This window comes from Acartia tonsa, chromosome 13 (genome assembly GCF_053477335.1).
Source record: "Acartia tonsa isolate MP-2025a chromosome 13, ASM5347733v1, whole genome shotgun sequence".
Lineage (NCBI taxonomy): Eukaryota > Metazoa > Arthropoda > Copepoda > Calanoida > Acartiidae > Acartia > Acartia tonsa.
In genome coordinates this window covers 14,748,748-14,776,003 of record NC_137272.1, presented here as the reverse complement: position 1 = coordinate 14,776,003, position 27,256 = coordinate 14,748,748, and the positions used below count along the sequence as shown (strand labels likewise).

Genomic DNA, 27,256 nt, shown 5'->3' with positions numbered 1-27,256 from the left:
ATGGGGAAAATTGTATTCTCGGCTATTGTCATGTCATCAAAAAGTCATGAATGCATTGTGTAGACGGCCAAAAATCTTGAAGTATAATTATATATTTAGGTTAACTAGCGGCTTTCATTAAGGGGCTCATTATTTATGGGAGTTTCTAAGAAAGGGATAGAATAATAGTCTAAAACTGTCTAAATAATTAAATCCAGATAAGATAGTCTAAAACTTTCCTGAGACAAAGCTTCACAAAGCTCAATCAATGCAGTAGTTTTTGAAATCTTAGATTCAGACAATAAAACATTTAAGTAATAGGATTAACATTCAATACTTATCCTACAACAGAAATTGTTTAAAAACCATTTTAACTTAAATGAAATTTTAGCGAATTATTTTGGAGCCGATTTTTTTAAGGGGTCTGGTGTAACTCACCAAAAAAAGATAAAACTTCTTGCAACTTCAAGAGAAGCGTTACCTTTATTTGAACAGACATCCTGTTACGTTTTAATGTAATTAAAACGTAATTCTATACTGATGAACAACCCTAATTGTGATAAAAGCCCCGTTTATAATAATTATCATTTTTAACAAGGATGACAACATCCATAAAAGCGAACCTCTGTAACGGTAGGAAAAAGGAACATTAACACTTGAGTAGAGTGTTAGAACTGAATAATCATAATATAAATGTATTTAAAGTCGAACAAAACACAATAGTAAGTAGATCAGTTTAAAAACTGCCTAAATACAGGATATTGTTTAAGGACATACTTATATTTTTAAGACTTGATTATAGAGATGGCTCGCTTATAACAATGTATTCCAAATATCCCATAAAATTTTGTTTTAAAAAGTTAAAAAGCAACATGTTTAAAATGGACGTACGGACTTTCTGGTAACGATTATAGAGTTGCTTCGCTTTCTAACTCGTACCTAACTTCTATATGAATCATCATGCAAAGTTTGAAATCAAAAGGACAATTCTAACATGCCAAAATTAACGAAAAGTGCTATCCGTTACGGACGTACGGACTGGCGGACCAACCCTAATTATAGAAAACCTTCGCTTTTAAAAATTTGCACTTGTAAATATATTATTTTGTTGGCATTAAATAATTCTTATTTACAGATTCAGTTGTTTCTTCTCATCATAAATACAATTACACAGGTATAATAACATTTAATAATTTTTGTTTTAATATAATTTTTATTTATTTTCAATAATTTTTAATAAATATAGTAGATCTAGATCCCTAGTTAGTACAGTAAATTTGACCATTAAGAAGAAAGTGAAGGAACAATCCGGCCATATTATTGGTTCAAACGTGTACACATCTTTTTCAATTCACTGTAAAGGAGAACTTAATCTTACACAACGCAAAGACAGACATCCTAGTACCTTTTAATAAGAATAAATATAAGATGATTTCACAAAATTTTTCAATTAAGATTTCTTAAAATTCTATCTTTTTCAGTTTAATTATAATTTTAGATGAAGTTGTTAATTATTTTGATTACTCTTGTTGCTTATGTTGTTGGACAAGATGATGGCAGTGTTGAATGTACTGGTAATATTCACAATTATTAAACTTAACATAAACATGTTAATTTAGGCATTTAAATTAAAACATAGTCATAAAATCAAAAAAAAGTAAAAGATACAAATACAATTAAAATTACCTTAGCAATCAACAACCTAAATCCTAATCAGTTCTGCCCGGATAACCATGAATAGATCACTATGGATCTGTCTACTTTGTTCAAAATATATTAAACTTGTAGCATCTAATTAAAATAAATTTACGTAAAAATGTTCCTGGTAACGATTATCTCCAAAACTCTATGAACTTTAAAGGCTGCTTCAAACAGGAATAAAGAATTATTTTGTTCTGAGCATATTTTAAAGTAAGTGTGTTTTTTTTATTAAGCTTCCATGAATTTACAATCACATCGGACGATTATGTTTCTAGACCTTTATTAAAAAACCTTACTACTTTCTGTTATAGGATAGACTTTTAAACCTCAGTTTTGAGATCTTTCTAAGCATGCAAACTAGTTTTAATTTTTATTACAAAATGTCCCAAGATCTTTAATTGGAGGCAAATTTACATTGTAATTGGCCAATGCTAAAATGTATACTGATATATATATACATTTAATTGAAGTAGAATTGGGCCGGATACTTTTTTGGCCGGATATCCTTCTGTTTTTTTATGCCAGATATCGAAAATGGCCAAATATCCGGCAAATTACCAGATATCTGGCCAGATAACCGGATAGCATTAGAAATTAGCCGGATGTCCGGTATCCGGCCGGATATACGGTCCAACACTAGTCATGACAATATCACAGGAATGAACCTACTATTTCAGATGATGCTAAGAAGTGTATCTTTTATGACAAGATGCCTCGTGTAAGAACAAATGAAGAGGGCCCAGGAATTGATAGATGCACAGTAAGTCTACCTTGCTTTGGGTAAAATGACATGTTTTCGGCTGCTATTAAAGATAGACAGCTAAAATTGTTTAGTGAACATTCCTATGACATATGCGCATATAACCTTCACATTGTTTTGTCCGTCTGTCTGACAATCATACCCCAAAAACAATTTTCAATGGTTTCGTGACTTTCTTTGGGTTTAGCACATTATATCCCTTTTTTGTTCTTTGTTATGTGAACTGTACATCTGCCCTTTAACTTTCTTGTCTGTTTGTGCATTCCATGATTTGTTTGTGCTTCGCTACTTATGGATGTTGTCATCCTTGTTATGATTTCAATTCAACATATTTAGGAGAAATGTGGTACTAACCTGCTCTGTCTGATGGCTGAATCCAGCCTGGATGGACCGTGTAAAAGAATCAGTGTTGGATATAAGACGAAGAAAAATATTGACTTTGGCATACCCTTCTGCAAGCTACCAAAGGGTCGAGTATGCGGTAAACAAATTAATTTCCAAAAAAAATATTTATTATTTCTGGGATCTTACACCAGATTACCATATACTCTAATAATGTTAAACTTGTAGCTGGCTAAAATAACGATCCCCCATCCCCTCGCCTACAAATGGATGAACGAACAGACCAATCAATGATATCCATGTTAGCAACCTTTAATTCATTTAGTATTGGATTAGATTTAAAGAAAAAAAATTAATCCTATAAGTTTTTAATTTCTAATCCGCAGACAACTGTACATGGAACTGTAAGATAAATATTTATCAAAAAATAATAAATTTTTTTGTAGATAATGCTCCTACTAAAATGTGTTGTGGAGAGCTCAATAATGATAAAACTATCACTCTACATCCAAAGTAAGATCTTTAAGAGTATTTATAGAAGCGAAGCTTTTCTATGATTAGGGTAGGTCCGTCCGTCCGTACGTGAGTCCTTCCGGGACAATTAGCTCTTTTCGTTATTTATGAAGGTTTGAATTGTCCTATTCATTTCAAACTTTGAATGTTGATTCCTATAACAATTAGGTACTATTTAGGAAGCGTAGCAACTCTATAATCGTTACCAGAAAGTCCGTACGTCCATTAAAAACATTCTGACTCTAACATCTGATTGTTGGAGTTCTGATTCCTATTATCACATGGTACAATTCTATAAGCAAAGCATCTTTATAATCAAGTCCTAAAAATGTAAGTATGTCCTAAAACAGTATCCCGTATTTAAGACGTTTTGCAACAAATTTACCTACAATTTTGTTTAGACTTATGCAGTGATATTCTGCTTATTCAGTTCTGACACTCTACTAATGTTAATGTTCGTTTGTCCAACTATTTCAGAGCTTCACTTTTATAGATGTTTTCACCGATGTTACAAGATTTATAATTTGTTTAAGTTTAGTTTAGGTTTAAAGATTTCACCGCTCTGGACCAATATAATTCTCCTTTACAGTAAAGCTTCTTAAAGGCCCAAAAGGGATTTATAACTGAACTCCACAATCCTAAGAGAAATCGGCACTGAAAATAATTATCCCCCAGTAATGTTCTGCAAAACTAAAATGGTAAGTGGAGGGTTAACTTTCCCCCCCTCCCCCACCCTTATCCCTCAAATGTCCCTATATTTACATAGTATGAAAAAAAGTCGACAGAAATTAACCAATTTTAAAATACTTGTTTAAAATATTTAGGTTTGCTGGAAAAGTAGAAACCACGCTTGATTGTTCAAATTTGTGTGAATCCAAGCAATCATGTCGATTATGGAGGTACAGCAGAAAGTCAAAACATTGCGTCATTTGGGTACCTAGAGGTAACATATTTTTTTGCCTTTTTTTACGGGGAGGGAGGGAGTGGACGTTGGGCTGTTTATTACACTAGTCCTAGTTTTATTATAACGTTTTTTTATTCTTTAGCTTAATAAATTTGAAGAATTTTATTGAATTTTGATTAGTTTGTACATTAAGTTGATTGTCCAAATGTTTTAAACACTAATTAGGGATCATTTTGTGTATCATCATTGGGATGTACATTCATTTATCGGCCATTGTCTTATCCCTTTATCCCCGTATAAATCTAAATATCTTGTAAATGTATTTACAAATGTTTTTAAATGCGAAGCATTTCTATAATTGGGGTCAGTCTGTCCGTCCGAAACGGATAGCTTTTTTCGTTAATTGAGGCATGTTAAAATTTTCCTGTCGATTTCTAACTTTGTATGGTGATTCCTGTAGCAGTTATGCACGATTTTGAAAGCGTAGCAACTCTATAAGCGTTACCAGAATGTCTGTACGTCCATTTTACAAATGTTAATTTTTAACTTTTGGCGTTCTCCTCTTTTTCAATATTTTCAAAATTGAAAAAAAAATATTTCTACGAGGATATTACCTAACTTTTTTAACAACAAATTCTTATGTGATATAATAATCCGATTGATCTGATTTTTGGAATACTGATTCTCAATACAACAAAGTACAATATTGTAAGCAAAGCATCTCTATAATCAATTTCTAATTATGTAAGTATGTCCTTAAACATTATCCTGTGTAAAGCAGTTTTTCAACAAATTTACTTACAATTTTGTTCCGACTTTTATAAATTTATATTCTGATTTATCAGTTCTGACACTCTATAAGAGTTAATGTTCGTTTGTCTTATCGTTTCAGAGCTTCCCTTTTATGAATGTTGTCATCCTTGTTTAATTTAGAAGTGCCATATGAAAGCAGTGCTAGACTGGAGACTGTGAATTTTAAATTTAATTATTGCAACTGCCAAGAGTAATCTAATGCGATTGGCTTTTGCAGAAAAATTGGTAATTATTTTTCTCGTATTCATTTGAATCCGGTGGATAGGAACCGGTTCTCATGAATACGAAAAAACTATGTCTAGCATCGAATTATATCCAGCTTTCTACGAATATAAAAATGTACAATCATAAGATTAAAACCAGTTTTTTAGCCGGTGCCTTCGGCACCTCGGGGCTAAAAAAACTAGTTTTAATCTTATAATTGTACATTCTATATCCGCGGAAAGCCGTTTATAATACGATGCGAGAAATAACTATTCCAACAACCGATTAATATCCATTTGTTGAGAGCCAGCTTTTAACCATACTGAAAAATAATTTATTGTAATGTAGGACAGCTAATTTTCCACGAATTATAAAATAAAAATATCGATACCAGATTTATTGGCCCGGGCCGTCGGCTCCTCAATGCTAACAAAACTAGAATATTCTTAAAATTTTTCATTTTACTCTCTGCGGAAAGCTGTCTATAAAGAGATGTGATAACTAACCTCTCTTCGAATATAAAACTATTATTCTTATTTTTAGAATGGAATCAACAACAACACCAACAAGTATTGTTCTTTGATTGTATTTATATGAATTTAAATATTTTGTATTTTTAATATTTGGCTTTATTTTACTATCTTTTTATCAAATATATATAGATGATATATGTCACTGTAGATTAATTTAGTTTTTTTTATAGTTTCTTCCCTAAAATTCAAATAATTATTTGGTGATATCTTTGGTGTTCTAGCTTTGTTAAAGATTATGGGCTTTGTCTGTCTGTCAGAAACTTAAAGGGGGAACGTGGTATCTTGGTTCCAATTCAAGAAAGAGGGCTAAACTTTTTGTAAACACTCCCATCGTTATTCGGCATTTTTTAAGGATAAAACATTCTTCTTGGCGGTTAGACTACTTTAATTCAGATCTTTAGCAATAGATCTATGATGAACGTGGATATATTGACAGGGGAAAATTATCGTCAATTTTGCTTGCTAATACGGACATCATATATTGGTCAGTTCGTTCATCCTGTAGGAAGGAGGGGATGGGGTAAAAGGGGAGGATAGATTGGTGTCATTCTTTTAGCAAGCTGCAAGTATTATTTTATTAGAGTTGAGGAAAATCTGGTGCAACATCCAAGTAATAATATATCGGTTTCGGCTTTTTTTACAAATGATGTTCCATATTTTTAGTGTTTTTTGGTCCGATTTTAAACTTATTCAAAACGGTGAATATCGCCAATCAATTTCAAGTTATACATGAAGATTGTAGATTCCTGTAACAACTAGGAAATAATCAAGTAAGCGGAGCTTCCCTTACCATGTTTGCAATGTACGTTTTAATTATCTAGGAATCTTTCATTTTATACTTATTTCTTAAGTTCTTGGCCAGCAAGACTTTAATATAACAGGGAAATTTCATTTACTTTTTTTAAGGTTTGAAGCTCCCGCAAGAGTTTACCACACGCGATAATAATATTCTTGCTAATATTTACATTTCTAAAAACCTCTGTTGTCAAAATAATTCAAGATAAAATTGATAGGACGATTTAAACATGTCGAAAGTAAAGATAAGATCTACGTACAAACCGACCCTAGTTATAGAAAATATTTGCTTGGCAAAAAAATCAGAGAAAAACAAACCTTCCCTTATTTTGATATAAATTGGAAATAAGAAATGGTGATATTTTTTCATTTTTTTGTTGATTTTTTAAGGTCAGGTTAAGTTAGGTCGCATTGGGTACTGGGTAGCTCCGCAGGGTTAAGGTAATGCAGGTATGAGAGATTTAAACTTTCAGCTGAATTTTAAAATTATAAAGGTTGATTTCCCTGAGGCTTAAATGTTGCTTACATCTAAAACAAAGAAGACACCATCCGAAGGGGGAGAAAGTAACTCAAAATAAGCCACGTAACCTCATAAAAATGACGTCACATGTCTGATTTTTGAGGGACTTTCTCCCCCTACCAGCATCAATTAAAGCAAAGCTCAACACCTAAAAAAGTAAAACAATACCATTAACAATTATATATACTGACAGCAATTGAGTATTTTAAGAATCAGAATACAATTTTAAAATCTGTAAAATTCTGCAAATATGTTGCAAAAATTCTTAAAAAGGACTTTTTAAAAACTTGATATAGAAATGTTTTGCAGACAATGAAATATGAAATAACATTCCAAAAATGATAGAGATGGAACAATTATATTATGAAAAAAATGTTTGGTATTTAGTAAATCAATAAGTTGATAAATTTTAAAATTTTGCATTAAAGCTACTTAAATATTTACAGGTGTATTTTTATTTTAAAAATTATAAATCTCTGCAATGCAATACAAGAATGGATATAAAATACGTGGATATTGTGAGACATAAAATGTTTCTCCCTGCTGGCTAATATTCCCCCAACCACCTCCCCCCTCACATTGGATGTTACTTAACCTAATATCCTTGGGTGTAATTGAGTATCGCATCCCATTACATACGGATGATTCTCAGGATTATCTAGATGATAACTTAAGAATCGAAGAAGAATCCTGCCCTTACGAGGTAAGGTAATATTTCTCCCCTTATGACTTTGTTTCACCCCCTTCCCTCACCATAAAAAAAAACATTCTGACCAATATTAGTGGACTATATTAGCATCTTAAAATGAAGAAAAAACTTCCAATGTCATAATATCCACGCATTAGGTAAATTTCCATTATTTCAGGAGAATCATAGATTTTGAAGGTCTACTTGTTCAATCATTTGGAAAATCTGATAATTAGAGTTAAAATGTTTTTGCAGAGATAATTATGTTGTGAAGCTACTCTCATTTTTTTGTTTGAAGAGAGGATTAAATTATAACCCGCTTGTGGACACAAAAAATCTGAAAAGAAAGATTCTGTGTTTAAGGTGCAGGTTTAGATATCCAGCTGAATTTTAAAGTTATAATATGACGATTTCGCTGAGGCAAATACGCGGTAGATGCGCGGCTGCCCAGACCTCCTTTTAATCTAAATGTATAAATTGATTAATAATATGAAATTTTTTCAAGCTCTTGTAACTAAATCTTGTACAAAATTCTATACCAAAATTATCGCTTAAATTCAAATTATATTTTTAGGATATTTTTATTGGTATAATTATTTTTTATTCTATTTTAAAAAGTGCCCCAGATTTTCCAAATTAATGATAAAGTTGCAAACTTCTTTCAATTTCTTCTTTCCTTGCATTGTTTCTTTCTTGTTGAATTGCTGAATTGCTATTCTAAATTTTAGGGCGTTGCAGCCGCGCGTCAGCCGCCCATAAACCTCTGGGAAATTAACCATTTACAATGCAATGTTAAAAATCAACTGGAAGTCTAAACCTGAATCAAATATGGCAATCCCTCATATCAAAATTTTCAAAGCATCCATTCCGTTTTTAATTTCAGGGTTAGCCGCGGCTAACACGCGGTTGCAGAGCCCTGGTAAATTTGCACATGTTTATTTGAATTTTGAAAGGTTTTCTAAAAATTATTTAGTCTTTGGCTACTTTTAACAAGGTATTATTATTATTATTTATTACTAAATAAGTTTCAAAATAGTCTTTAACTTTGATTTCTTGAAATTAATTTCTATTTTTAAATTTAAGTTTTCAAAGAAATTATTATTTGGACTTTTTAATTTTTTAAATTTTAATTTTAGGATGAACTTTGTTTATATAACTTTAGCTCTAATTTGTGTTTTGACACAAAGCCAAACTGGTAAGATTTTAATCTAATTACAATGTACTGCAATCCTTATACAGAGTTTTTTTTAATAGGACAAAAGTATTGCTTAATATAACCCACTTGCCATTGACAAAAATTAATAATCTATATCTTAATTTCTTTATTGGGTTGGGGCAATTTGTATATGAAAAAAATACTGGGTGATTTTCAACAGTTGAGTGGGTCCCCCCCCCCTCATTCCAAGGCATCTAGAGGCCTCTAGGCGCGTAGCCGCTTTCTTTAAAACTAAGAAATCTTAATATTTTCTAGGGTTTTCTACCCAAAAGTGTATCTTCAATAATCGTATTCCAAGATTCAAAAAGATTTATGAGCAAGCAGATTTTGAAACTTGTAAGGTGAGTACTTAGTCAGGGAGGGAGTGGACATTGGACTATTTATTACACTAGTCCCCAAAGTTTTTAATAATGATTTCTTATTCGTAGGGTTAACAACTTTTGGGACGTTAAATTGGTAAGTTTCTTATAGTAAGTGTCCAAACGTTTTAACCACCAATTGTAATATATAAAGTGGTAATTATGTGTATCATCTTTGGGGATGTACAATATCAATATATCGGCCATTGTCTTATCTCTTTAGATCCTTGGACTTATTTGTTATTGTTGATGAAGTATTTTTCAGGGATCTAAAGGGATAAGACAATGGCTGATGAATGGATGTACATCCCCAATGATGATACAGCAAATTACCCCTTCTGTAGACTACGTTTCGACACTCAACTTAATGAACCAACCAATCAAAATTCATTAAGTCCCAACGCTAATGAATAAGAAAATATCATTATAAAACTTTGGGAACTAGTAAAATAAACAGCCCAATGTCCCCTTCCTCTCTGAGTGTTTTTAAAGAATTTATTCTATTTAATATAATCAATTTAATCAAAAAAACGGCATATATCTTTACATAAATAATCTAAAAGTTCTATAACATCTTACAAAATCTATTTACTATTTCAATAAAAGTAAATTTCTATCATTTAAATTATAAAATTATTAGATTTAAATTATTTGAAATTAGAGAAGCTAACAATTACAAATGATTTCAGAGCAAATGTACCCAAAATCCGCTGTGTCTGCTAGCCAAAGAAATCCAAGGAGCTGAGAAGAACTGTCAAAGGACTGTTGTACAGTATACTACTATGAGAAATGTTTTCTTTGGCATAACCAACTGCAGGAGGCCAGTAAAAGCCTCAGGTATATAAAATAGCTGGACAAAGTGTATCAAAGATCAGCCATGTGACGTCATAAAAAAGAGGGAGATGAGAGGAGAAGTGGGAAAGAAAACCTATAAAAAGAGATGGATAATCCCTCATTTTTATGACGTCACAAGACTGATTTCTTTAGACACTTTGTTCAGCTAGTATAAAAATTTCAATAAGAAATAGGAGGCCTCTCGTGGCATTTAAAATTATTTTCTTTATTTCATGTCTATGTTGCGTTCAAGTCTCTACGTAAAAGCAAGAATATTTTTAAAAATTTACATTTTTTGTGATTCGCTTCCCAAAAATAGTTAGAAACCTTCCTGGCACCTATGAGAAGCTACCCTGTATAGGAGAACCTGTTCGGTTCAGCAGTTAGCGAGGTCCTTCGGTACAAACACACAGACAAACAGACATACATCCTGTTACTTTATTATAAGGATAATACTGGAATTCACATATTTTTCCTTAAAATGATACAAAATTAAATATCGAATTTATGTAATATTGTAAATACAGGAACAAGTTTCCATATTATTCTGTCAATATGGTGATCACATCACAAAATTGATAATTTCCACCTCCTTCGCCCATAAAGGGGACTGAAAAGAATTAAGCCAGGTGATCTGCACACATTGCCAGATCACACACAGCCAGAGTATTTGGAATAAACATTCCAGCATGATAAATATTATAAAAATACGATAAATAACTAAATACAATTGGAACTGATTAAAATCTGCTGGATTAGAACCGGTTCAAAGCCAAACTGAAATATCATATATCGTATCATATTATATTCAGTTTTCTATGAATATGAAAATGTATAATTATCAAAATCAGTTTTGTTTGCCCGTGCTTACGGCATCTCAGGGCTAACAAAACTAGTTTTAATCTTTTAATTGCACATTTTTATATCTGCGGAAAGCTGTTTGTAATATGATGCGATAAATAACTTTTTCAGATACTCCAAAGGATAGTTTATGTTCTGGGGTTCTGAATGATTTTCATATGGAAATACCTGGCAAGTAAGTTTAAAATTGTTACCCTTAAAAATACCAGGATGTCTGACATTCTGTGTGTACTAAAGAATCTCGCTGGAAAGATTTTAAAACAATTTTAAGGAGGATACCAGCACCCTTCTAAGAGAAATAACCGACCCCCTCAATCTATTGTTACTTTTTCTTATAAAACTAAAATTCAAAAAGGGGAAAAGGTGGATTCCTTAAGCCACTTCCTAACCCCTTTAAAAAAATAATAATGTCAAGAAAAAAGTAGTTATTTTCATTATTTACAAATTAATGCCATTTTATAATTAGGTAGAAAAATGCTAATAGTTGCTGGAGAATCAGTATTTAGTCTATTTAATATGAAGCTTTTTATGGTTCCATAAAAAATAGCATCTTACTGGCCTACCATTGGTCAATTATAATGTATACTGGCCTGCCATTATTGATTAAGTCTGGCCTATCATTGGTCAATTGTATTGTATGACATCATTTTCTAACAGCTTCATTTAATTTTATTCAAGGTTTGTAAGAGGCGCCAAGACAAGATATGAGTGCTTGGAACTTTGTGAATCCAGGAGTAACTGCAGATTTTGGCGCTACAATAAGAAATACAAGAATTGCAAAATTTATTCAGCAAAAGGCAAATAATATTTTTTTATTATTTGATAAATTCAACATTTTGTTTTTTTTTATATACTGCGCCCCTAGAGGCCTCTAGTAGCACTTTAAAATGTTTCTTAATTTCGTGTCTATGTTGCGTTCAAGTCTCTAGAATATAAAGGAAAATTTAGATTTTTTGTGATTTCTATTCTTCCCGGGACCTTTGAGAAGCTACCCAGTTAAGGAGAACCCAATCGGTTCAGCGGTTAGCGAGTGTCTTTGATACAGTCAAACAGACACACAGACAAAAAGACAAACAGACAGAGAGACACAAAGACAAACAGACACACAGACAAATAGACATCCAATTACTTTATTATAAGGATATAGATTTATATTAATACATTTTTTAACAACCCTATTTTTAAAAGCGAAGCTTTTCTATAATTATTAAAAGCGAAGCTTTTCTATAATTAGGGTCGGTCCGTACGCCCGTCCGTCCGTCCGTCTGAGACAGATAGCTTTTTTCGTTCATTTAGGCATGTTAGAATTGTCCTATCGATTTTAATTTTTGCATGGTGATTCCTGTAGTAGTTAGGTATGATTTAGAAAGCGTAGCAACGCTATAATCATTACCAGAATGTCCGTACGTCCATTTTAAACATGTTGATTTTTTACTTTTTTAACAAAAATTTTTTATGTGATCTAATTATCCGAATGTTCTGATTTTTGGTATACTGATTCATGGGACAACAAAGTACAATATTATAAGCAAATCAACTCTATAATCAAGTCCTAAAAATGTAAGTATGTCCATAAACATTATCCTGTATCAAGAAGTTTTTCAACAAATTTACTCACAATTTTGCTTTGACTCTTATTCATTTATATTCTGATTATTCAGTTCTGACACTATACAAGTGTTAATGTCCGTGTGTCCTATCGTTTCAGAGCTTCGCTTTTATGGATGTTGTCATCCTTGTTTTTTAGCTATTGCATATCTGCAACTTTACACTGAAGAGTATTATTTCCAATACTGTGTTTAATGAGGTAAAATAATTGATAAAAAACATTGTCTAAATTCATATTTCCTTGACAACATATTTTAACAATAGTATTTTTTCAATAAGTTACTAAAGATATTTTATATTTTTTTCAGGAAACAATTTCAATGTTTTATTGATATTAGATTTGAAATGATAATAAAAGTCCTATGTAACTTTTTTTGTATGAATTAAATAAATAAATTTGATTAAACTATCATGTATTTTTTTTTAAGATTTAGATTTAGAGTTTATATTAGAATGTAGCATGTTAGTATTATTTTTAGTACCAAAATTTAAAGTATACAAGTCATAACTCAATGATTTATAGAACAAGGATGACAACATCCATTAGTAGCGAAGCTTAAAGATTATGAATAGACATCTGGAAAAAGTTATCAATAGAGTATGTCATAAAAAAATTATGTAAAATAAATCAGGAAATCTTTTTAAAATGTATAATCTATAATACAAAGTAGCTTGATGTCTGTCTGTCTGTCCGTCCGTCCGTCTGAAGCTTAAGATCTCGGTAACCACTGAACTGATTGAATTCTACTCTTCAGGGTATATACCTATCGGTCCTGTGGTGGTTTTAAGCTATTTTCTTGGGGGGGTGGGACACCCCCAACCCCCACAAAAATGAAAATTTCTCCCCCCATTTTTTTTGCAGAAGATTTCCTTGGTCCTTTTTTTTGCAGAAGATTTCTTTGGTCCTTTTTTTTTGCTTTGCAGAAGATTTCCTTGGTCCTTTTTTTTCTTCTGAAGATTTCCCTGGTCCTTTTACGAATGTCACCTTAATTTTTTTTAACACCTCTTGGGGCAAAGCCCCTAGAGGCTAGGGGCGAAGCCGCTAGTGGTCTTATAAAGCATAAAGCTAATAAGAAAAACGTGAACATCTAGGAATCGATTGAGCACCCCCAACCAACACCAAGTCTTTATCAAACTTGGTGATAATATGTAGAATGTTGGTCTAATTAATACCTAAAAATTCTTGAACAGAAGTCGAAAAAATCATGAAAACTTGAAAAACTAGGAATCGATCCAGCACCCCAACCAAAAAGCATATCTGAATAAAACTTGTTGCAAATATGTAAGCTTATTCAATCCCTGAAAATTTCAGCCGTCTATCATGATTAAGGTTCGAAAAAATCATGAAAACTTAAAAATCTAGGAATCGATCTAGCACCCCAATTGGTATACGAATTCCAATAAAACAATATAAAAGTATGTAATCGTAGGATGTCAATTTATTAAATCCCTGAAAAGTTTAGCCGAGAAAATCACGTTTCCTTCATAGACTGACGGACAGACAAAGTGAATTATAGAGTAGCTTCGCTATTAAAAAGGTGCAATTACGAATCTATAATAAACTATAACCTTGCAGTGGGTAGTCAATGGATACCAATTTATTACCTACCTAAAATATAGCAAAAAAGTTAACAGACTTTTGTCAAACATAATTAAAATCAGCACCACAAAGCCATCAAAAATTCATGTAGTACAGAATCTACTCCCTACTCAAGCAGTACAATAATAGAACCATTGAACAGCGTTGAGAGATTCTTCACTACAGACAAAAAAAAAATTTTTACTTTACTTTATACCCCACAAGAAAATAGTTATCCTTCCCGGGACCTTAGAAGCTACCCTGTTAAGAAGAACCCGATTGGTTCAGCGGTTAGCGAGATCCTTCGGTACAAACACACAGACAAACAAACAGACATCCTGTTACTTTAGTATAAGGATATATTAGGATAGTTGATACACGACCCAGATATATTAAAATTATATATTTAGGTCGTTATAAGGTTATTAAACTACACATTAATGTATGTTTACAGGCATGAAAATTTAATCATACTAAAAGGTTCAGAACCTTACTTTTACTTTAAAGTTTAAAATAAAATTGTTTTATATTGAAAACTATGTAATAAGGTTAACTCACAAACCATATCTTAGATCTATGCAAAGCTTCTCTAAAATGGAGAACTCAGTCGGTTCAGTGGTTAATTATATCTAAACAGACAAATAAAAACCTCACAACTTTTGGATAATAATTGATTTTTGAAGTATGACCCCTTACGAAAATAGCTTAAAACTACCTATATTCGCTGAAGAGTAAAGCCCATTCGGTTTAGTGGTTACTGAGATCTTAAGCTTCAGACTGACAGGTGGACGGACAAACGGACGGACGCTAGTTTTAATAAAGTAAACATTCTTCCTTGGTCTATTCAATTCAAGCAATAAAATATAATATATATTTATCGTATGACTTTTTTTAATGAAAGATAATGTTTCTTTTAGTGTTATAAAAAGCCAATTAATTCTCATGAGAAAAAATATTTCCCCTTTTTTCCTTTCATATAAATAAAAATAAAAAAAATTGCAACGCTTTTCAAAAAAGTATTTTATGAAAACACTGGGTGTAATAAAATGTTTTACAAATTGCAAGATTTTTGTAGATTTATTGAAGGTATGAAAGAATGCTATGTTTGTATAGTCAATTAGTTATGAATTATGAAGAACAATGAACATAATTGTATTAAACTTTGATCATACAATAAATATTAAATTATACCATACAAAAAAATGTTTTCCTTTCTTAATAAATCTAGTAGACCAATAAATTACATAAAGTCAGTAAATAGAAAATACAAAATTTTACTTACAAATTAAACAAAATTACTGTATTTTTTTATTTTATTTTTATTTTTTAAACATTTTAGGTTTGTGCTGGATTTGTCATATTTTCAAAGTTAAGTAAGAGCTTTTAATCCTATTATACTAAGTAGTAAGGTTTTTTTGTTTGTATCTTAAGATTTCAATAAATACTGAACCAATTTTGATTATGATTTGATTGATTTTGATTGTTATAATTTCTTGCGGACCATTTATCCATTAAAGGAATGTTGTATTGTCTCTGGAATCACTAGATTAATTCATCAATTGTTAGTGTTTTTAGTTTTTCTTTAAATTGATTAACATTTTCACACATTTTCAATCGATTTCTTCATTTTAGGCAACCTTGATACTTTTAGGCTATTTGATATAAATTCTTAGAAAGTCTTTAGAATGATTTAAGGCCATAGAACAGTCCACTCCTATACCTTCTAATTGTAAGCTTCTTGATGCTTGGGGCGCAGAACCTAGTTTAAAGAAAAAGCAATCTAAGAAAAAGAATAATTACCAGCCAAATAAATCAAAAACATACACTACTGTATATAACTGCAATATAACAAGGGTGACAACATACCTAAAAGCGAATCTCTGCAATTAAACTAATAGTATAATAATATCATACAAAAAATGTTGTCAAAAGGGTTAAAATCAATAATTTTTTAATGGACGTGTAGACTTTCTGGTTGCAACGCTAAATCGTACTGAACTGTTACAGGAATCATCACCTAAAGTTTGAAACCTATAGAACTATTCCAACATGCAAAAAAATAACGAAATGAGCTAACATTTAATTAAGGACGGATGTAAATACCCTAATTATAGAAAAGCTTCGCCTTTAAAATGTAAAGCACAACAAAGAAAAAACACAACAAGTCGAGTCATTAAAATTCATCAAGTATAGTATCTTCAAAGACCAGAGTCCAGGGAGGAAGGGGACAATGAGCTGTTTATTACACTAGTCCCCAAAGTTTTACATACAAAAGCGTTTTCTTATCAACTTTGGTTGATTTAAGTGACTTGAGATTGGTTAGATCCAAACAAGTAGTGTTCCAAAATGTTCCACCATTAATCAATCCACAGAAGGAATGATTTTGTTTATCATCATTGGGATTGTGAATAGGACAGAGCAACAAGACATTATAATTCAGCAAATATATCATCTTTAAAGACTAAAGCTTGTTAGAGTTATTAAAGGATAATAAAAGTAACCCGCGACCGTGGCTCAACACTAGTGTGGCCCAAATGAAGGTCTAAATCGCTTTTCAATGTGCGGAATGTAAAAATAGGTTATGTAATGTTTGTAGATTTTAGCCCTATAATTGATTTTAAGAAAAAATCTATCGCTATCTCGTCAAATGCATATTTATTTTCACCTTTACTTCCCCAAATTAAGAATGCCTTACACTAGATATAAAGCAAAACGTTAAATTTCCTGTCTGTTTGTTTACAAACATTGAAATAAAATATTAATATCACCAGGAATAAACATATAAAGAAAGAAAGTATAAAAATTTATTTTTGTACAATTACAATAATTTGGGAAAGCTAATTCATACTGCAAAATCATTGAAGAAAAATAATTAAAGATAAGCCTTACTCTTTATTCCTGATTTAATAAAAAACAATCAAATTATTTTTTGCAATATTAATTTTTTTATTAGTATGCTTATTTTTAAAGTTGAATATGAGAATAAGTATATTACATATTTTTTTACCTTCATTTAATTTTTTATTTTAGTAAATTGTCTCTTTATTTGGGACAATGTCTGTTGAGCCATGAAATTTATTAAAAACATTTTTTCCTATTTTATGTCTTTAAATGTATATTTTTTAGAGTTTTTCATCATTTCTCTTCTCATAAGACTAATAGCTACTGTTTTAGTTCAATTTCTTACACAAATTATCAATTTAAATAAAGCAATGTTTTTAGACATTTTTTTTCGGAATTATTCAGCAGGAATGGCGGTTCTGCCTACGTTTTATAATTGCTTCATATTTGAACTCTTGTTACATTATTTTAGGTTGGCAGTTCTTTAATTATTTCTTGTTAAAATCATGAAAAAATGAAGTTTTTGATAAAAAGCCTAAGATTGAAATTTCGAGATCAATTTTCATTGTAGAGATGTCTAGTTTTCACTAAAAGGTCTACATTTGAGCCGGTAACAACTTCAAGGTAACCGCAAATTGATATGGTAAAGATTTAAAAATTCATGTTTTTTTGGGACAGTCTACTCAACACATAGCATTCATTCATTCATTCATTCATTTAGCCCGTTATCCTTCTTGTATAGGGTCACCGTCATCTGTTGCCAGATTTAAGAATCTGGCTGCGTCAGTTGGATTTGTCCAGAGGCTTTGGACAGTGAGGTTGGTTGGGTTTCCAGAACAATTAAACAGGTGTGCAGATGTATGACTATTATCACAGTTAGGGCATTTGTCATTAAAATTGTGGTCAATTCTGGCTTTATAACTATTGAGATAATGGCTATAACCAGATCTTAGTTGGGCCAATGTAGATCTAGTTACTCTGGGGAGGTTCTTCTCGGACTCGTCAATAGCAGGTGGACGAGTATTTAGCACGTTATTATTTGAAAAGGCCAAAAGTGAGTCCTTCACAGAATTGGTGTGTATGACTTTGAGCTTTTTCTTGTAGTTTTCCTCTGTCAGATTTCGAGCAATGGGTTTCACTGCTGAAGCAAACTTGGATGTCAGTGTTTGTTTCATCTGACGTGGAGGAGGTTGTCTGTACAGGTCAATGTGATTAGGGTGGCCAGGTTTTTGTGTTGCAAGAATAAATTGTTTAGAGATCATTTCGCAATGATCCTTAACTTTCATGGTCTTGGTCTCATCATGTAGGTGGTCAATATTTGTCATTTTATGGCAGCCTGTAGCAATGCGTAGGGCATGCTTTTGGGCTACCTGGAGCTCGTCCCATGACGTTTTGCTGATAGAGGGTGTCCATAAAGGACAGCAATAGTTAAGATGAGACTGACCTGTGGCCTTGTAGGTGTTGATGATCACCTCCTTCTCCTTGCCCCAGGTGGAGCCAGACAGGGCCTTCAGGATGTTGTTTTGGGCAAGGATTTTGGTCTTGGTGTTACTGACGTGTTGTCTAAAGGAGAGAAGACCATCAAAGGTGACACCTAGGATCTTTGGTTTCTTCTCAGTGGGCACATCTTCTCCATTTATTTTCACCTCCAATTCCTGTCCAACTTCATTGGAGAAGGTGGTGAATATAGTAGCCGAGGATTTGGAAGGTGAAATAAAGAGATTTCTGGCCTTGAACCTTTCATCAAGGACATCAAGGTATGCATTAATTTCCTTGACTATTGGTTCAATCTGTGGACCAGAGTTGAGAATGTTTCCATCATCAGCGTAAGATACAAGTCTAATATTGCCAGGTGGAGATGGCATTTTAGACATATAAAGGTTAAACAGCAGAGGAGAGAGAACTCCTCCCTGAGGGACACCTTGTTTAACCTTTCTTAGTTTAGATTTAGAGTTTCTAACCATAACGTATGACTGCCTTCCACAAAGGTATGCACATAAGAATCTCTTAATGTAGTCATTCATGTTGAGGTTGTTGATATCATCGAGGAGTATTTGATGGTCTACTGTGTCAAAGGCACGTGACAGGTCGATGGCTACAGAGATAGTGCGGTGGACGGGTTTCTTACGGTTGAGACCAGTGTTGATGTGGTCAAGGATGGTCTGGAGGGCAGTGTTGGTTGATCTTCCTTTCCGAAAACCATGCTGGTGTTCAGCAAGTTGGACAGCATCATTGATAAGAGGTAGTAGAAGTGCCTCTAGTAACTTGATGGATGGTGACAAGAGGGATACAGGTCGGTAGCTAGGGCCAAGGTCAGATGCTTTGCCAGGTTTCAAGAGAGGAATTATCTTCGTCGTTTTCCAAATGCTAGGGATGATGGATGTTGCCATGCATTTGTTGAAGATCTTGGTGAGGAAGTTGATGGCATGGGTACCAAGATTCTTTAACACGATTGGTGACAGACCATCTGGTCCAAGTGCTTTTGAGTTTTTGGCCTTTGAAAGCTGCAAGGGTTTGGGCTGGTGTAAAAACCACTGGTTGGTGTCTGGATTTTCTTTTTAGGGATCGAAGGGTTTTCCTCAGTTGTTGAAGAGGTTTTTTATTTGATGGTGGAGTGTATTGGTGATTGAATCTGTTTGCAATCTTCTTCGCGTCCATGAAGCCTTTATTATCAAAGTAGATACCTTGATTATCGGGCTGGTGTGGTTTATTGTTAAGGCTCTTTATGGTTGACCAGAGTTTCTTTGATCCTTGTTTGCAGTTGGCGAGATGTTCATGCCATTTATTCTTGCGGTGTTGGTTAATTTTCTGGTTAATCTCCTTGTTTAAGTCAGGGAGTCTAACATCAGAAGGGTTTGCAGTTTGAATCTCGTCTCTTTTCTCTATTAGCTTGGCAGCTTCAGTTGGGAGTGCATTGAAGGTCTTGGGTATGCGGCCAGCTGGAATGAACTTTTTGGAAGCCTTTAGAATTGTCTGGCAGAAGAATTTCTCCGCTTTGTGGACATTATTTACTGGTCGGGCATTTACAAAGATGTTCTCAGTGTATTCTTGAAATTTTGGCCAGTTGGCTTTCGAGAAATTTATATAGGTGGAAGGTCTCGAATTTGACTTCTTAAGTTCTGCTGTTAGGCTAATAGTGATGGGCAGATGGTCAGAGCTTAGTTTCCTTTCAACAGACCAGTTGGTGACAGGTATAAGGTTGGAGGAGGCTATACTGATGTCTGGTGATGTTGAAGCATCATTTGTCACTCTGGTGGGCAGGTCTTCATTTATAATTCCACAATCATGGGCTGCAACAGAAGCTGCGAGGGCGTTTCCTCTGATGTTGTGTGTGGATTCACTTAGCCAAAGATCATGGTGGGGGTTGAGGTCGCCAAGGATGTAATAATTATCACCAAGATCCAGGTAAAGGTCATCAAGGTTAGGGGTGTAACCTTGTGTACAGCTTGCTTGTGGAGGTATATACACGTTTCTTATCTTGAGGGGGGAGTCCTTTCCTTGAATACTGATGGTCATGGTCTCCATGTGTGGGTCTAAGCTAGGTGGTGTTTTATCCAGGGTGAAGGTAATATCCTTATGAATAAGGAAGGCAAGACCTCCACCTCTATTAACACCCCTGTCTTGTCTGATCAGGGTGTAGTTGGGTGTTTTGAGAGGCTTAGATTTGTTGGTCATCTTTGTCTCTTGTATTGCAGCTACTAGGAATTTCTTGTGTTCCATGTAATGGAGAAGTTCGTCAATTTTTCCTAGGATTCCATTGATGTTCCATTGCAATATTCTTGTGTTGAAGCCTGTGTTGGGAAGGATGTTGGGTTGGGGGGGGTTACGAGGGGGAGGGGGGTTACGGGTGAGAGGGGGGGAGGGGGTTACGAGGGGGAAGGGGGTTACGTGGGGGAGGGGTTTTCTGAGGGGAAGGGGTTTTAAGGGGGGGAGGGGGTTTGTGAGGGGAGAATGTGGTGGTGCAGCATGGTCCTGTCCAGGTGGTGTATTTCCTGCGTTCTTTGGATGTTTTCAGTTTAGAACATTTGACGTGGAGCCAAGCCAAGCATTTGGAGCATTGTACTGATGTGGTGCCGATGGATTCAGTGCACACTGGGCAGTAGTGTGGCCCAAATGAAGGTCTAAATCGCTTTTCAATGTGCGGAATGTAAAATTAGGTTATGTATTGTTTGTAGATTTTAGCCCTATAATTGATTTTAAGAAAAAATCTATCGCTATCTCGCTAAATGCATATTTATTTTCACTTTTCTTCACCAAATTATGAAAGCCTTACACTAGATATAAAGCAAAACATCAAATTTTCTGGCTGTTTGTTTACAAACATTGAAATAAAATATTAAAATCACCAGGAATAAACATATGAAGAAAGAAAGTATAAAAATTTATTTATGTACAATTACAATAATTTGGTAAAGCTAATTCATACTGCAAAATCATTGAAGAAAAATAATTGAAGATAAGCCTTACTCTTTATTCCTGGTTTAATAAAAAACAATCAAATTATTTTTTGCAATATTAATTTTTTTATTAGTATGCTTTTTTAAAAGTTGAATATGAGAATAAATATAATACATATTTTTTTACCTTCATTTAATTTTTTATTTAAGTAAACTGTCTCTATATTGGCGACAATGTCTGTTGAGCCATGCAATTTATTAAAAACACTTTTTCCTATTTTATGTCTTTAAAATGTATATTTTTTTGAGTTTTTCATCATTTCTCTTCTCATAAGACTAATATCTACTGTTTTAGTTCAATTTCTTACACAAATTATCAATTTAAATAAAACAATGTTTTTAGACGTTTTTCGGAATTATTCGGCAGGAATGGCGGTTCTGCCTACTTTTTATAATTGCTTCATATTTGAACTCTTGTTACATTATTTTAGGTTGGCAGTTCTTTAACTATTTCTTGTTAAAATCATGAAAATATGAAGTATAAGTGATAAAAAGCTTAAGATTGAAATTTCGATATCAATTTTCATTGTAGAGAGGTCTAGTTTTCACAAAAAGGTCTACATTTGAGCCGGTAACAACTTCAAGGTATCCGCAAATTGATATGGTAAAGATTTAAAAATTCATGTTTTTTTGGGCCAGTCTACTGGGCAGAACCAAGGTCCTGGATTCTGCTCGATACCAATTCTGATAAGAAGGAGCCGAATAAGACAGGCTGGATTTATCTTATTCTTTGTCAGGCAAATTAAAAACACATTTCAGCTTAGGGATTAATCTCAATGTCGTAGATGTTAAAAAACCTCTGGAGTTGACGGTGATGATGACGGTTCCCATATTGAAGGATGGGAGATTGTAAGCGTTGGCTCTTGGCTCCACGTCTGCTGCTGTTGTTGTTGCTGCTGATGTTGGAGGTAGATGTGCTGCGTAGAAGAGGCCAACATAACATCCAACACGTAGCGCATCCACTCATTGTCGGGAAGGTGATAGGTTCGAATCTTGGTCTGACACTGCGTCATAACTAAAGATGTTAAAAATGGTTCCCACTGCTACTATGTCAGATGTGCGACGTAAATAGTTAGAGTGGGGGAAATGCCTTGGCCTAAAACAGGCGCAGCTCGTTACCATGCACAGTTGGGAGTTCTCAGACAAAGGTCGTGCATCTCAGGGAGTTGGTTGTCTGATGGGTGAACACTTTACACCGCAATTAAAGGCGGAGTATGTTTCAAAGTGCGTGGAGTGAGGTCTAGTACCCGAAGCGACACCAAGCCCCCTAGAGTCTTAACTCTTATTAAAGGATAATTTATGATAACAACAGGGAGGAATAGGTTATGGGACTGTAAAATAAACTGGTACCCAAAGTTTTTTATTGCGTTATCTTATTCGTTTGCTACTTTTAATTACTTGTGATTGGTTGGTTTCAAACTAGTGTCCAAACTTTTAAAGACTAAAGCTTGTTGGAATCATTGAAGGATAATTTATTATATACATTATGGGAGGGAGAGGACATTGTACTCAAAATTACACTGGTATCCAAAGTTTTTATATCGCTTAATCTTATTAGTTGTCTTATCAACTTTGGTTAATTTAAGTGACTTGAGATTGGTAAGATCCAAACAAGTAGTGTTCCAAAATGTTCCACCATTAATCAATCCACGGAAGGAGTAATTATCATTGGGATTGTAAATAAGACAGCAACAAGTCATTATAATTCAGCAAGTATATATCATCTTTAAAGACTAGAGCTTGTTGGAGTTATTATGATAACAACAGGGAGAAATAGGTTATGGGACTGTAAAATAAACTGGTACCCAAAGTTTTTTATTACGTTATCATATTCGTTTGCTACTTGTAATGACTTGTGATTGGTTGGTTTCAAACTAGTAGTATCCAAACTTTTCCACCAATAAATAATCTACAATTTGTCATTACTAGGGATGTGTATTAATTTCATACTTTGTCTTATCCCTTAAGATCCCTGGATGTAAAGTAGAAAGTAATTCAGCAAGTGTATAGCATCTTTAAAGACTCGAGCTTATTGGAATTATTAAAGGGTAAGTTATGTTAGTAACCGAAGGGAGAGGACGCTGGACTAAAATTTACACTCTTACTCAAAGTTTTTATATTGCTTTATCTTATTCGTTTGCTCAAAAACTTTGGCTACGTTTAATGACTTTTGATTAGTTGGATTTAAACTATGTATCGTCCAATGTCTTATCTCTAAACATTCCTGGAAATAAAGTAGAATAGGCCTAGGTGTTGTTTTGCCTGTTTGTTTATTACTCTAGGTCAGGTTAGGTGATGATTCACAAAATTACCCCTTCTGTAGATTTCAATTAGTAGTTAAAAGGACACTTAACTTAAAGAACCAACCAATCAGAATTCAATAAAAGTCTTCAACAATATTAATTTACCGAATGAGAAAACGTTATGATAAAACTTTGGGTACCAGTGTAATTAATAACCCAATGTCCCCTCCCTCCCTGAATTTATTCAAAAATGTATTTATTCCCAAGAGGTCTATATAACAAACCAGATACAACCCTTCTGACACGTTAGCTATTCATAAATATTCGTATATTTTTCAAAACTGCTAATGTTTCTATTAGCCTGACACTTTATTTACTAGCGATTACGCCTCTAGAGCCTCTACGTGACCTGAGGGGAAGGGGTGGAGTCGACCTACTCCATTTTTGAAGAAAAGAAAAGACGTCATACATTACAAATGACCAATGATAGGCCAGCATACATTTTAACCCTGTTCAATTACAATGTATACTGGCCTATCATTGGTCATTTGCATTATAAGACGTAATTTTTTATTAAGCACCAAAAGATTTTTTTTTTGGTGGGGGGTTATTTTTTATAGGGCTGATTTCCCTAAAAGGTTTGTTGTTATGAACCTTCCAAGGACCTATAAGAAGCTATACTGTAAAGGAGAACCATACCAGCTCAACGGTTAGCAAGATCCTTTGGTACAGACAGATATACACCCAGATATCCTATCTCACTTTTATATAAAAGGAGGATAAAAGCTCTTTATTCCCAAGGGGTCTATATAACAAACCAGATACTACCCCTTTTGACACGTTAGTTCTTCATAAATATTCTGTTATTTATCAATAATGCAAATAAAAAATTTAGCAAGAAGAAGGATAATTTTTCTCTATTAAGTTCACATATAACATCCATAAAAGAGAAGCTATGAAATTGATTTAATACAGGATACTTACATTTTTATGACTTAATTATAGTAATGCTACGTTTATAATATTATAAACTTATCTTAAAAAGCAAAGTAACGGATAGCTTTTTTCGTTAATTTAGACATGTTAGAATTGTCCTATCGATTTCAAACTTTCCATGATGATTCCTGAAGTAGTTAGGTACGATTTAGAAAGCGTAGCAACTCTATAAGCGTTACCAGAATTACGTCCATTCAAAAGTGTTGATTATTAACTTTTTCTAATAACAATTTATAATATAATCTTCCGATTAATCTGATTTTTGGAGTACTGATTCCTATTACAATAAGGTATAATAAGTTATAATCAAATCCTAAAAATGTCAGTATGTCCCTCCTGTTTTGGAAGCTTTGGAACAAATTTACGTATAATTTTGTCAAAACTTTTTTATTATGTCATCCTTGTCTTTTTAAAAATTTGAAGGAAATTTCGCTTTCACAAATTTTAACTGTGAAGAAGTCATAAACTTAAAGTGCTATAGTATTAATTATAGTATAGTAGCGCTAAAAGATATTTAAAATGGATTAGGCATAATATAAATGTATGAGTCTAAATAAAATTGTATATAAATTTTTTACAAAATTCCGTAAATACAGGATGCAGTTGAAGAACATACTTTCATTTTTAAATGGATGTACGGACATTCTGTTAAGAGTCATAGAGTTGCTAAGCTTTTCAGATTGTACCATACTACTACAGGAATCCCCATGTAAAGTTTCAAATAGACGGAACAATTTTTTACGCTCCTAAATTAACATAAAGAGCTATCCATTACGGACAGACAAATGGACCGACCCTAATTAAGGAAAGCTTCGCTTTTAAAGTAAAGGTAATTAAGGTCAGTGTGACATTAGCAAAGCATTTGAAAATATAATTATGTTTGAAATAGAGACAGCGTAAAGTACTGCCAAAAAATGACGTCATACAATAAAATGACCAATGAGAGACCAATTCTAAAAATAACCATACCGGAATCTAAGTTTAGCTTCCCTAAAATAGAGAACTCAATCGGCTCAGCAGTTAAGCCAAAGACAAAAATAAACTTAACCTATAATATAAAGAAGTAAGATTTTTTGTCTGTAGTGAAGGACCGCTGAACCGAAATGGTGCTCCTTTACAGTGAAGCTTCTTATAGGTCCTGAGATGGCTTTAGGCTATTTCATAAAGAGCAACTTTTTTTGGAAATATCTATACTTTATATAGTAGGATTTACTTCCCATTACCTCAAAGGGCGAAGCCCCTAGAGGATAGGGGCGAAGCTGCTATTTGCTTTAAATAATAGGATATAAATTATGCATTTATGTTTATATTTTTGTATTTTTTTTGTAAAAACGTATTCTCAGTAGGCCTAATACAACCCTCTATGGTCTAAAAGCCTTTTAGTAGTCTTTCTCTTTCTATATATGGCTCTCTCTTTTCTCCCTCTCTCTCTCTCCTTTCTTTTTCCCTTCTCTCTCCTCCCTCTCCTTTCTCTCTCCTCACTCTCTCTATTTCCCCTCCCTCTTTCTCTCTCTCTCTCTATCTTTCTATGCCTTTCATGATACTGCATTACAATTTTCTCTCTCTATCTCTCTCTCTCTCTCTCTCTCTCTCATTATTTGTATGTTGTAATGTTGGTAGATTAAAAATTGTGCTGCAATGTTAGAACCATAAATCATGTTGCCAGACAAACTAAAAATAATATGAAAGAAAAATAAAAATGTAAACCTCAACCTTAATGATTCTTAAGTTAACAAGATTGACCATAACCATGGGAATCGAAGCAAGGTAATCTTAACAAACAATCCAAGTAAATTGATTGGATGGGTATAAAAATGAAATAAGTTCATTAGGAAAAAAAATTCTCACATCTGAATATAGATGCCCTAAAACTATTTTTTGACAAAGCAGCTTTTTGTGCTTAATAGAAAATGAAGTCATACAATACATAATACCATTTTACCATTGGTCAATTATAATGTATACTTGCCTATCATAGGTAATTTGTATTTTATGACGTCATTTTTATTAGTCTCTGTAAGCTGCTTCTTTGTTGTTCAAGGCTGTTTTAGGTAAGGAGAAACTACCAAAATAATGAATTATTAATTATTATTTAGAAACAAATTTTTAAGTAAATTTGTTAAAAACTATTATTTTTATGGACATACTTACATTTTTAGTACTTGATCATAGAGATGATTCGCTGATAACATAGTACTTTGTTGTCCTAGGAATCAGTATTACGATCACAGTAATAGTGTCTGACTGATTATGACGTAACAAAAAAAATAGCCAATGAGAGGCCGTTATTGACCAATGGTAAAATTTATAGTGGCCTCTCATTGGCTAATTTTTTTTGTTACGTCATAATCAGTCAGACACTATCACTGTGTTCAGTATTACAAAAATAAGACCAATCGGATAATTTATCACATAAAAATTTGTTCTTAAAAAGTTAAAAGAAGCAACATGTTAAAAAAGGACGTACAGACTTTCTGGTTACGATTATATAGTTACTTCGCTTTCTAACT

General features: G+C 33.0%; 2 protein-coding genes across 2 annotated transcripts; both read left to right on the top strand.

The window, feature by feature from the left end:
- The first annotated feature begins 1,129 nt into the window (after positions 1 to 1,129).
- Positions 1,130 to 5,342, top strand: LOC145303902 (uncharacterized). The gene is made up of 6 exons (XM_080145564.1): positions 1,130 to 1,553; positions 2,358 to 2,440; positions 2,777 to 2,921; positions 3,229 to 3,295; positions 4,120 to 4,238; positions 5,133 to 5,342. The coding sequence occupies exons 1-6, from the start codon at positions 1,478 to 1,480 to the stop codon at positions 5,204 to 5,206; spliced, it is 564 nt and encodes a 187-aa protein (XP_080001690.1). The 5' UTR covers positions 1,130 to 1,477; the 3' UTR covers positions 5,207 to 5,342.
- A 3,375-nt stretch (positions 5,343 to 8,717) lies between these two features.
- Positions 8,718 to 13,037, top strand: LOC145335527 (uncharacterized). Its single transcript, XM_080181313.1, has 8 exons — positions 8,718 to 8,746; positions 8,889 to 8,947; positions 9,224 to 9,309; positions 10,017 to 10,164; positions 11,134 to 11,197; positions 11,701 to 11,819; positions 12,770 to 12,829; positions 12,939 to 13,037. The coding sequence occupies exons 2-7, from the start codon at positions 8,890 to 8,892 to the stop codon at positions 12,823 to 12,825; spliced, it is 531 nt and encodes a 176-aa protein (XP_080037439.1). The 5' UTR covers positions 8,718 to 8,746; position 8,889; the 3' UTR covers positions 12,826 to 12,829; positions 12,939 to 13,037.
- Positions 13,038 to 27,256: the final 14,219 nt, after the last annotated feature.